The sequence below is a fragment of the Cynoglossus semilaevis genome, chromosome 13, assembly GCF_000523025.1.
Source record: "Cynoglossus semilaevis isolate Cse_v1.0 chromosome 13, Cse_v1.0, whole genome shotgun sequence".
In the NCBI taxonomy this organism is placed as follows: Eukaryota; Metazoa; Chordata; class Actinopteri; order Pleuronectiformes; family Cynoglossidae; genus Cynoglossus; species Cynoglossus semilaevis.
Genome location: NC_024319.1, coordinates 1,566,021 through 1,578,573, shown reverse-complemented (window position 1 = coordinate 1,578,573; position 12,553 = coordinate 1,566,021). Strand labels below are relative to the sequence as shown.

Sequence of the window (12,553 nt, the reverse complement as noted above, 5' to 3'; positions counted from 1 at the left end):
AAGACTGAAGGATCAAATATAGGAGGAAAATATAGATTTACTGACACCATGAGATGTAGATTTAAACGTGGTAATAGTTAACCTAATGAGCTAAAAGTGGTTTCATAGCTTCATAGAGCGGAGAGTCCTGGGTTCGATTACTACCGTAGAGGAGCCCAAGGCTCCATAATGTTAATCCTCCTGTGTAAGTCGCTTAGGATAATGGCTTCTTCTAAATGTAAAATGTAATGAAACTAAATGAAAATAATAATAATAAAAAAAAACAAATTAACTTCGGAGAGTAATATCGTTTTTTAATATATTTTTTTAATTATACCTCTTATTGTCAAACCTGCCGAGCAACTAAAAAGACGTTGAGACAGGTCAAACTGGAACTGTAGAATTCAAGAAGACGGTATGAAGCCAATATGGAAACCTGTTCTATTGGTGAATGTTATTACAGTACACGAATGAGCATAGAATTCTATTCTGTTCTGTTCTAGCCTAATGGCCATTAGTTGTAATAAAATAGATTGTTCTGTTCTAGCCTGCCTGAACATTCTAGTCTGGTCAGTGTATTTGTTGAGCTGCATTATTTTATAGTTATTTAAGTGTAACTCGGTTTTGTGGTCAGGTAATGGCCATTAGTTGTAATAAAATAGATGTATATTGTATAAAGTCAATTTAATAAATGTAATAATTATTCTATTCTGTATGATTTTAATAATTTTAGGGTTAGGGTTAGTTGTTGACGACCATCTGATTCGGGATTCCATTTATTCCACAATAATTTTAGGGTTAGGGATAGTTGTTGACGACCATCTGATTCGGGATCAGCTTCTTTAAAACGTGACACGTGGCGTCACGCATTCCGTGAGTTGTGATTGGCCAGTTTTCCGGACTATGGTGCTGCTGTCAAAACAGGGGGAGTTCTCTACTCCTCAGATGTAAACAACACGGAAGACTAGTCTTTTGTATCGTATTTAAACGAAGTTAACGGTTTAGCAACATATTTTACGTTAGTACGTCGACATTATCCAGTTTCCATCTTCGAAACACGCAACTGCGTTGCTAATGGTAGCAAACGGCGTTAGGAATACAAGCTAGGTAACAGTTTTCGTTTAATGTTCATGCTATATATATATATATAAATATTTCAAACATGTCAACATGGTTGACTAGTTTATATGTATAGTTGTGTGATACTATGAGCAGTGTATGGCAGCCGATGTGATAATTGTTAGTTTAAATTGTCAGCGTGATTCGTAAAGGCTGCCCTTGTTCCTCATCTGTGTTGTTTTTTTTTTCCTCAGGGAAACGCGACTGATTACGTAACGCGTCAAAGTGATAATTTGCTGCACCGGTCACTTCTCCCGCTGTTGTCGTTTGGCCTCCGAGCGACTGAGACACAACCGAAAGTGTGTAAAACTTCGAAATTTGAAGTAACCGTCGACGACACGGCGGACACGGCTGACGCTTTGTCCTGTAAGACATCGTCTCTTTGACGGTGACAACAGGTAGGAAGTGCTGAAACGGTGGCATTAGCTCGATGCTAAAGCCAAGAAAGCTCTGGAAAAGAAGTTGAACAAACACATAGCTTAGCATCATTTCTGTCGTCGCAGTGGTCTGCAACCAACAACACTAAAAAAGATGGGTTTTTAACAAGCAAGTTTGAGTTACTGAGCAAAAATAAGTGTGTGAAGCTTTGTGTATTGCACTGCAGTAGAACTACAGATTTATTAAGAAGTCAAAAGAAAACATTTGTTGCTTTTTAAAACTGCTTTTTAAACTGTTTCATCACAAGTCTGGGCCCATGACTAAGGTCAAGTTTATAATTTGACAATAACATGTTCCAACACAGAATATTCAGTATTACTCACTCACTACAATGGAAATGAGGAAATCATGACGTTTTTAGGGATTACTGTGGGTGATAATGTGACATTTGTGTGTTTTATTTTTTGATTTATTCACTTTTGTTCCGACAGATTTGACACAGCTGACAGAGCGGTGAAGGCTGCAGGAACATGGCTGCGCTCCGTCACCGTGGATGTCCTCAGAGGAACCGACCCTGCTGGGATGAAGCAGCCTGTGTGACTCACTATGGAATGATGTCTCTACATGAAGTTTTTGAAACAGTGGGTTCCCAGCTAACGGAGACCGAGATTGAGTTGTTGTCGTTCCTTCTGAACGAACTGTGTCCTAGCGCACACCCCCTGGACCCAGCAGGCTGGACTGTTGATTATCATAAAGAGGATTCAGAAAGCAGCGCAGTGTCTCCCAGTCCTCAGCTGCTGAAGGCCTGGAGGCATCTGAAGCCACGGGCCTCTCAGCTGCCCTTTGTTGCCCCGTTCCAGCCAAAGAGTGGCCTTGAGCTGCTGCTGGAGCTGGAGAGGCGAGGATATCTGAGCGATGGAAACCTGGAGCCACTCCTACAGTTACTGAGAGTTCTCACCCGTCATGATCTTCTGCCTCTGGTGTCCCACAAAAAACGGAGGACAGGTGAGGGTGACCCAGGACACGCTAAAGGCTACCATTGACTGAGTGTGTGTGTGTGTGTGTGTGTGTGTGTGTGTGTGTGTGTGTGCTGTCAAACGTCACCACAGTCCAGACCTAACTGAGCGGTGTGTTCTCCTCAGTGTCTCCAGAGAGGACTGGAGGGAGGTGTGGACCAAACAGCAGAGGGGGGGGGTGTGCCTCTGGTGGGCGACAGACTGAACTTCCTCTGCCATTTTACACACAGCAGCTGAGAAGCAGTAAGTCAACGCTGTTCACTGACTAAATGTTCTGGTTCTGATGGTTCCAGTGTTTGATTTACTTCAAATGTATGTCAAATACATGGTTTTATTATCAAGGACAGGTTTGTCCTTTATTCTCTCTCCAAACAGAGGTTTAGTTTTCATGGTTATACTGTTCTGATTTTTAATATGTCAATAGTTGTTGTAAAACATTTCAAGTGTTTGAGATCAGGCTTAGTGTGTGTGTTTATATATTTATGAATATATTAGTGTATGTGTAAATACATATGTAAATGTTTATATACAGAATGTATACATACAGTACGTAATATTTGTATATAATATATAAACTTGTTTGTGAAGGTGAAACTAATTTCTTCCTCACTCCATCAGGTATTCATGTTCCTGGGCCACACGTCAGGAGAAGGAGGAGGAAAAGAGGAAACGGTTGGAGCCGTAGGCCCAAGAAAAGCAGCAAACAGAAGCAACAGCTGCCTCCACCAACACCACCCCCACATAAGAAGTCCTGTAGTAAGTGGCACTTCTTCACTCCTACCACAGACACTACTTGACTCTAATGGTTGTTTTCAGCATCATTCCCACGCCTCTCTCTGTTTGTCCTGAGCTCCAGCTTGAATGAAGGAGTTTGCATGTCAAGTTTTTTTTTTTTTTTGCTTTTTGCTCTAAAATTTAAAAACACTATCACCTGAAATCCCATTGTTTGTTGAGGCCTGTGTTCAGTTCAACTAAGTCTTTAACTTTAACTGATGTAATGATTTGAACAGAACCAGAACATTTACCACAGATTACTGCTGCTAAAAGATTTATTCAGTCAACAGGAACATGTGAAATGATCTAAAATGTTCAGCACTTGAACTATGATTCAAACCTCTGCTTTCACAACCTTCACATTTAATCTGTGTGTGTGTGTGTGTGTGAAACGCTCTGTCCTTCTGCTGTGATTTACATTGGACTAGAGTTTCAAGAACCTTAGACCAGTGTGTACTTTGAACAGTACTACGTTACAGATATTTAAAGAGAAATCTTGGCATCACTGTTTGAGATTGTTATGACTTCAGTGTCATTTTAACCTACTGTCAGTTTAACATACACAGCTGCAGTAAAGTAGTTTCTGTTAGTTACAAACTCAACGCATGAATCACCAAGTTCACCCCCCCACTCCTCCCACTCCCCCCTCCTCTTCTTCCTCCTCCCCCACCTCCCCATCCTGCTGGACTAAAACCACAGTGGTATCAACTCCAGGCCTCTTTTTTTTTGCTCCCTCTGTGCATTCTTGTCCGCTCATTCCAACCTCTGCCTCACCCACTGGACTGTGTTCTGCTGCCGCTGCTCAGACCCGCTGGGTTCTTTCCAGTTCTTTTGCCTTCTTCATGGAATACGTTCTGTTTCACGTTGAATCATTCAAGCAGTCACACGAGTCAAACGTGGAGCTCGACTCCTGAACCTTGGTCTGTAAATCAATGCTCAGCATCTATTTGTTCTAAAACTTCTGCCCAGCGCTCTGTCAACCAGCTCCGCTCTGCAGACGCGGGCACCAGTTGCTCTTGTGTGACGTTTGCTCAGTGATTCAAATATGACCTCGACTTTAGAACGACCTTCATCACCTGTTGGTCAGAGTCGGTGCTGATGACAGAATGAGCAGCCATCCCAGTTATTGAGTGATGTACATGTGACCTGTTGCTCTCTTCACCTGACCTTTGATTTCACCAGGTTGGCTCAGGATTGTGACTCAGATCCAGAGACAGAGGTGGAGGCTGAGGAGCTAAACAGTAGAGTCTGTCACACCCACTGCAGTGTGAGTGAGTGTGTGTGACATCGTCTCTGTCATGTGCTCTCTCACATGTCCAAGGTAAACAGGCTCTCCCCTTCTTACCAAAAGAAAGGGATGCTGCTCTTTGTTGGATGCCTGTGTATGCTGTAGCTGCCCCCGTGACCCCTCCCCCTCAATATTCAACGACCTTTTCACGAATGAAACCCAGTTCACAAAGCCGCGTCGGACCAGAATCAGAACCTGAACACACGAAGAGAAATGTATAAAAACCCGACACAACCTCCTGGTAATGATGACGTGTTTAAAGTGAGTCAGTTTGTCAGACCAAACCAGAGTTTAGAAAACTCTTTAACCCTTAAAGACAAAAGTAAAACACCTGTAAAAGACCTGTTTGTTAAAGTGCCTGTGGAGAAACCTTATAGTTGCAATTTGCCTCCTTTCAAAAAGTGTCTGTGAAGTGGATTCAGTGATTTAAACCCGTAGTGTCAAAGTCCTCCCGTCGCCCGTCTGTAGGACCAGATACTATATCAACATCCAGTCCGGACCTAAAGCCTCGTCCTTTACTCAGAGAATCTGAAATGGGCAGCAGCGGGTCGCTCCTTTAAAAGCCCTCATAACCTTAACTGAGGCAGTTCTGACATAAATGCCCCCTCCGTGCTGTGCTGGAGGAAACTCCTGCTGTATCTTATCTGTGCTCTCTGTGTGAGCTCTGGGTGTGACTGCGTCAGGTCGGACGGACGGACAGACGGACGGACGGAGGGTTCAGTCCACGCTGGGCCCTGACTCTGAACCAACCGCTCGGACTAAAAACTCTCCATCGTCTCAGTTAAGTTTCTAATGTAAACACTGTCTCTGTCTGTTGACGTTAACTCACAGCTGTGTCCTCAGTGACTCTGAACTCAGTGGCACCAAATAGAAGCTGCATCTTCTGATCCGATCTTTAGTCACCTTGACGATACGATATGTTGCGTTATATTGCGATACTACAGGCACAATGATATTTTGTTTTTGTTCTAAACAATTTAATCAGGTTACTAACACTGGAACAGAGGGATGAATGAAAAATGAACCAAATCCAGGAATATTGGACTGGGAATTGGTGAGAAAAAAATCAATAACTGATCAATGACTGAGGAGATTGATACGGGATCAGGAAACTAAACATCGCGATATATCGGCGTATTAATATTTTCTTACAGCCCTAATTATTCGATAAGACCTACCGTATAATCAGTCCAACGTTAGCCTCACCAGAGACGAAGCTTCTCTGGACTACAGCTAAGAGCGCCTCCTGTGGTCGTAGATCTGCAGCACAGCTGTTTCAGAGCTGGTCAGAACGTCTTTTACTGAAAACCTCCTCTAAACCACTAAGGCGTGAGTGCTGTTCCTGCCTGTTAATGTTGAAAGAAAAGAAGCCAGTCCTCAGATGTCCAACCCACTTGTGCTTGTCTCTTTCTCTTTGTCTCCTTCCACAGTTCTAAACAGTCCGACCTGTGTGTCCCTCCACTCAGTGGCAGGGGGAGAAGGCACACTAAAAGCTCAAACTACGCAAAACAGTTCAGAGAGCTGGTTTTTGTCTATGGGGGGGGCGAGAGTTTCTCCCCTAACTCTTCACTCCCTCATTCAGTGGTGCAGCAGAAAAGCCGATCGATAAAAGAGTTGAAGCTCTCCGATCCGAGTGACTCCTCGTAAATGGGTACTTAAACTTTTTTTTGTGCCGGCTGAGATGGAAGAAGCCGAAGGGGCTTGGTGTTTAAAGTAAGAAAATGAAAGCTGTGCTTCCTAATGTCTTGTCTAAGTGGATGTCTGTGTGTGATGAGGCGTGAAGTGCTCTGTAACCCTAACACCGTGACTCCCACTGCTCTGCTCCTCTGCCACTGTCTGCTCCTCCAACCTGCTCCACACATCCAGTGACTGCACCACGGCCAGTGATCGCTGGACGTCACTGGACGTCACTGGACGTCACTGGAAAGACCACTACAGCAGTACAGGTTTGATAAAGTATATACCTATATATTATAAATAAAATATACATTCTATTATAATGAAAAGTTTAAAATAATGTAACTCAATTCTAAATGACAACGATTTTAAACAATTACCTAAAAGTCAAAATTAAATTATTGACATCCAGTCACAGGCCAATTAGGACGTGATTTACTGCATGGATTACCATGGTTACCAGTGGACGAACAAAAGTTCAGAACAAACAAGTTCAAAGAGTGACTTCAATCACATTGGTGTTCCTCCAGAGGGCGATAATCACACTATATAATGTGCTGACTGCTGACTTGACAACATTGGCAGATTTAGTGGCGAGCACGCGGCGCCAGACTCGCTTTTTCATTATGTAGCTGCCGGCTTATCAAGAGAATTAGAATATTCTAGCTCTCAACAAGGCAGTGATGGTGGGTGTGTGTGTGTGTGTGTGTGTGAGACAGCAGACAAGGAGGATTTTGTTAAATTAGCATTGATTTCTAATAGATATATTATTACGTTAGCAGGCAGTGATTAGCTACAGTTTGTGGTAATTGTATTCTTTTTCTTAATCTGATTCTAAATCATAAATGTTGCTGGTATTTAATGTTCGTTCTTTCACACTTTCTGACCAGATCGTAAATTTAGGTTTGGTCTCAAAATGTTGACACTGTGTACCACCACTCCACGACCTGTAGTTGTCTGTCCAAGTATGACCAGTGTGTCCACCCAGCTGAGTACAGCGTACAAAAATAATTAAATGTCTGGTGCTTTGCCCCCCCCCCCCTGCCCCCCCCCCGACCCACCCTTGTTGAGTTTTCCAGTCTGAAGCCATGACTTCACTGAAGTTTCGTAGCTCCGCTTTTTTGCCAAAAAAGTAAAAAAAAACAAAACAAAACAACCAAACATTCATCTATTTCCCTGCATACCACCAGAGGGAGCCCATGTACTTCCAGTGGGAAGCATACCATAGTTTGAGAACCACTGAATGATATCATTTCATTCTGCTGGTGTATCTCCAGTCCTGATCAACATTTGTCACATGGTATTGAGTAAATGTCCTCTGGTCTCCACTGCTCTGTTTTCATAGGCGTCCAATCACAGCTGCATGAACCAGGAACTGGAACTGTTGTTCCCCCGTGTTCACGGCTCCTCAAATGTTAAGAGATTCAAAATCAATACCTTAATTCAACATTTGCATTTCTAATCCTGGCATTTTCCAAACTTTTGTCCTCCAGAGGCAACGTTATCACCGCACTGAGGTTTGGGGGGTGCGGGGGGGGGGGTGTCTTGCAAATTTTGCTGTTCTAACATCTTCTGGTCTGTCCTAACGTGTACTGGTCTGTCCTAACGTGTACTGGTCTGTCCTAACGTTTTGTTCTAGCAGCACTGGTTTCTAACCGTTGCGCTCACATTTCAGTTAATATTTGTAAATAATGTTTGTCATTTAACATTTCCATTTCTTTGTCCGTTTGCCTTTAAAATGTTGACTTTAAATCAGAGTCAGAAAATCTGAAGGTCAAAGGTCAAAGGACATTAACTAAGGAGAAGAAGACAAAGTGTCATGGAATAAATGAGGTGAATTTCCATTGAAAGTTCATGACGTGTTTCAGATACAGATATATATATATGCATATATTTAATATATATTTATGTTATATTATATATAGATTATTTTCTTCCATTTATTACATGCTTTTCAAATATAAAGTCCTTTAAAGTTTCAAGGGGGGGTGTAAAAAATTGTTGTTGTTTTTCTTTTTTTTCTTTTTTGTTATGTGTTTTTTTTTTTTAATTTAATTTAAGAGACAGAGATTTGTTGATGCCATAACTGCCTCAAAACTGCCTGGAAAGTGGTTTCTGTTCAACTCTGCAGTGAGTCGTGGAAGAAAGTGTGTGAAGAGAAATGGATGCTATTGGTAGTAAATACTGTTTACTTCTAATAAAAGGCCTTTGAGTGGGAGAGAGATGGAGTTTTGTTGCAGCAACAGTCATCAGCCGCTGGTTTCCACTCCAAGTTCTGGAATAATGACATGGGGACATTCTCAGCAGTGTTCTTGCTCAGCACAGTATGTATCCTCTGATCTTCCTCGCTGTGCTGTTGCATGAGTGCCAATCTTGTGAATGTGAAACTGCAGGAGATTTGTTTTCAACAACCGTGTCCATCAGAATAATTCCGACGTCTTTTAGCTCAAACTCTCTTTAAGTCCAACTCCTCTGATTTACTGCGGTGTGTTGGCTGGAAATCTGACTTCTATCATTTTTCTGGTGACCTCTGGCTTTGATCTGGTTGTTTAAGCATTGATTCAAGTCCAATATTTACCTAGTCCAGGGGTGTTAAACTCCTGGTTCAGGGGTTAGTTCCAGCCCTCAGTCCTCTCAGATCTGGCCTGTGACTAGAAGTGAATCACTGATTAAATTTTTCTCTAGAGGTCATTTTTGAAAAAAAGAGAAAGAAATTCAATTATAAAAAATTGGCATTTTAAGAAAAAAACCCATTCCTTTTGTATTTAAGAGTTAGTATGAAACAGTATTGAACATGGAACACTGATCTAATGACAGCAGTGACCCTCGTGACCCCTGACCTAACTGTCAAAGGAACATTGGCTCGTCTGTGGAACCTTTTTCACTGGATCTGACGGTTCTAAAGCCGAGGGGCTGGGGCTGTAGCCGGTTCAAACATGGCGACGCTTTAATTACTGTAGTTGTGGTCGCTGGTACTGTAGTACTGTAGTACTGTAGTACTCAACATTGATAAAAATACTCTGTCCTGCCAATATATACCTGTTCTACTCTTAGTCCGAGCACAAATCAGTCTCCGTCCTCACCCGTCCTCACCCCAGTTCTCACCCCAGTTCTCTTGAACTTCTGATTTTAAATGTCTGATTTCTGTTCATTCAAGTGTCAACGAACCTGAAACAGTTCTTATAACCATTTTCTTTGTTCATGTTTTTTTTCCTCCCCCCTCTGTCGTTCCACTCACCTTCACTCCCACTTCTGCCTCCCCTTCATTTATCCTTTCTTTCCTCACACTCGTCTTCTCTCCTTCAACCCACACTATCTGCCTCACCCTCATTCGTCACCCTCACCCCTCTGCTCTCCCTGTTGTTCTTCCACCACACCCTGACCCCCCCCCCCACCCATCTCTGACTCCCCCCTCTTTCACATCAGATGTCCGCCTGCGTGTGCGGGCCGAGTACCTGGAGCACGAGTCGGCTCTCCGCAACAGCGTCTCCTCGGACAAGCAGCAGCCGCTCGAGCGCCAGTTTGAGTTGTTCGGCCAGGCCAGCTCTCTGTTGCGTTCCAGAGACCTGGGTTCCGTGGTGTGTGACATCAAGTTCACAGAACTGGAGAACCTGGAGGCTTTCTGGAGCGACTACCTGAGTGGAGTTCTGCTGGAGGCCCTGAAGGGGGTCTTCATCACGGACTCACTGAGGCTGGCAGCGGGGGCCGAGGGTGTGCGTCTGCTCATCAGTGTGGACCAGGATGACTATGAGAGAGGCCAGCGGCTGCTGAGAGGCGCTCCACCCTGTGACCTCGGACACACGCAGAACCGCGGGGGGCCGTAGGCCGCTCCAAGTCTCTGGGTTTAGTCCAGAGGAGAGATTTTCTGATGAAAACATGAGGCTCAGAGTCGTGAGGCTTCATGTAGAGCTTAGATTTATCAAGTATTTCAAGGTGCTGTTCGCATTGTAACCACTTGATGGCAGCACTCACCACTGGTTTGCATTGACAAGAGCCTCTCGACCCCTTGTTTGGACACGTCCTTTGTTAAAAGACCCAGTTCTTACGGGTTGTCGTACTTTTTCTTTTGGGTTTCATCACAGGAGCTACTTCCATGACAGAGAAATAAAATCGGAATTTTCTTTATTCCCTGTGACGGGGGTCAAGTCTTCGGCCCCTGGTGTAAATGAGCGTTGTACCTTGTACTAATATTATGAACGTCAACACTGTGTCCATATGTTCAGTGGTCTTTGTGGTCACGGCTGTGACTACACTCGGTGCGAATCCCTTCTTTATAGACTTGGCCGCCGTGATGCTCAGTAATCCAAAATCCAAAAGTGCTTGAGATGATCTGTGAAATTCTGACAAATCTGGAAACTTAGTAAAGTGTCAGGAAAAGTTTGTAATCTGAGAGATTGTGAGCACAAATGGGAAAGTGTGGAGCTTTGGCTACAGATCGACCCCCGGTGGCCCGTCCACCAACTTACACCGCTTCATATCAAACGGCGGGATTATCTGCCCTGTGTACCACCGTAACCCACATAGTAATTGCTGTGGTGGGTGGAGGTGAGGGTTGTCAGTAGATGACACTGCTGATTGGCTCTGGGCCTCAGTGGAGCATAAAGGATTCATCATCACAGCCTTGTCAACAGCAGCTCTGATAATGCGGCCGCGGCCGGCGTCCAGACTTCCAGCGGCGCCTCGGCGAGTGCCTCTGTCTGCAGGTGAAGCACAGGGCGGCGCGTCAGTCGATAGACGAGATGTCGGGGAGATCAAAATCAAAGGTTCACATCCCGGCTCCACTCAGCCCTGCGATGTGGCTCACAGGCAGCTGTCTACTCACCCTGCTGGAACTAATGCCTGGACTTTCCTCATAGAGTCGATCAATACGACGTCTCACTCTTAAGTCCCTTCATACAGGCATGACTTAAACAGACTACTGCCTGCACTGGGGGGGGCGGAGGGGGGGGACAGGGTGTGATATATTCATGTTAACGTTTGTGGTTTTGTTAAAAAAAAGGTATATACGTATATATATATATATGTGCATATATCTGTAGCCAGTTAGATGTGGTGTGTCAACATATAAGGATGTGTTGAGTTGATTTTGCCGTAGCTGTTGTTTTTGTTGTAATCTTTGTACGTTACAAATACTTTGTGGTGGATGTTAAATAAAAGTCCTAGAACTGTTATCACCCGAGTTCTTTGGTAACAGCAACGGAAGAAAGACAAAATAAAATGTTTGGAATATCGTTTTAAAATTTCAAAAATTACACTCTACGCCGACGACTCATCAGTTTTTAAAAAGGCGACTGGACTGACGTGGTCACACGGCGGTGTTTCCAAACACAGACATCGAGCAGAAGTTCTGACAAAGTTTAATGTGTGAATATGAGGTTAAAGGTTAACGACGTTAAAGAACCACTTTTGATCTGTCCGTTCTTCTCCATCTGCACAGTGATTGGACGGAAAACCTGAAAATGTAAATGTTAAAGAGGAGCAGACGTGCTAACAGCTGTTGGTTTCCTTGTCTTACAGCAAGAAGGTCATTGGTTCAAGCTCCAGCTGAGGGTCGACCAGTCTGGAGTTAGCATGTTCTACCACCTGTGTGTGTGTGTGTGTGTGTGGGGGGGGGGGGGGGGGTTCCCCGGGTCCCCTGCCCCCCCCCCCCAACACCAAGAACCAGCAGAATTAGGTCAAATGTTCTAAATTAAACAGAGGTGTGAATGAGGGTGTGAATGAGGGTGTGAATGAGGGTGTGAATGAACGTGTGAATGGACGTGTGAATGAGGGTGTGAATGAGGGTGTGAGTGGACGTGTGTCTTCAGTTGTGACCCTGTGATGGACTGGAACTCCAGGCTCTAACTCCGTCCTGGACCGAGGTTCCCTCAACAGTACAACCCTAAAAAGCTGACCTTCTTGCTGTAAGGTAAGAGCACTTGACACCCCTCCACCGCGCGGCCCGGTCTCGGAGTCTTTGTACATAATGAGGTGTTGTGGTGTTGACCCTCGTGGTCCTTACGCGTCTAAATAATTAATGTAAATGTCAAATAAAGGTCGCGGTGAATTTTTAAAGAGTAATTTCACCGTCCACCGCCTGTGATGGACCGGGCTGCGTTAGGGTGGACTGTGGGTATGAGTGTGTGGAGAACCTCAGACACTGACTCGGTCAACTCTCGGCCAATCACAGTTGATCTCTGGTTGTCGTGTACAGTTTTACTCCACAGTACACGTACTGCAGTAACTGCGGCCTTTTGAAGTATTACACCAGGTCCACTTGATATGGTATTGATTGTGGAGCCGACAGTTGAGAAACCCTCGTAGTTTCCTGTCGTCCTGTTGG

The 12,553-nt window shown here is 44.2% G+C and overlaps 1 protein-coding gene across 10 annotated transcripts; it reads left to right on the top strand.

Annotated features, from left to right (window-relative positions):
• The first annotated feature begins 872 nt into the window (after positions 1-872).
• On the top strand, positions 873-11,402 carry dedd1 (death effector domain-containing 1). Of its 10 annotated transcripts, XM_025061315.1 has the most exons (9): positions 876-1,086; positions 1,293-1,496; positions 1,968-2,481; positions 2,619-2,735; positions 3,111-3,248; positions 7,988-8,064; positions 8,293-8,361; positions 8,436-8,555; positions 9,658-10,022. In XM_025061315.1, exons 3-9 carry the CDS (start codon positions 2,007-2,009, stop codon positions 9,868-9,870), a joined length of 1,209 nt encoding a protein of 402 aa, XP_024917083.1. In that variant the 5' UTR covers positions 876-1,086; positions 1,293-1,496; positions 1,968-2,006; the 3' UTR covers positions 9,871-10,022. The 10 variants fall into 10 exon arrangements, 5 of the variants coding, with proteins under 5 accessions (XP_024917084.1, XP_024917085.1, XP_024917083.1 ...); XR_003051440.1 differs by lacking the exons at positions 8,293-8,361; positions 9,658-10,022 and adding an exon at positions 5,985-6,267 and having other exon boundaries at positions 874-1,086; positions 7,976-8,064; positions 8,436-8,507; XR_003051442.1 differs by lacking the exons at positions 8,293-8,361; positions 9,658-10,022 and adding an exon at positions 5,985-6,205 and having other exon boundaries at positions 874-1,086; positions 8,436-8,498.
• The last annotated feature ends 1,151 nt before the right edge of the window (positions 11,403-12,553 follow it).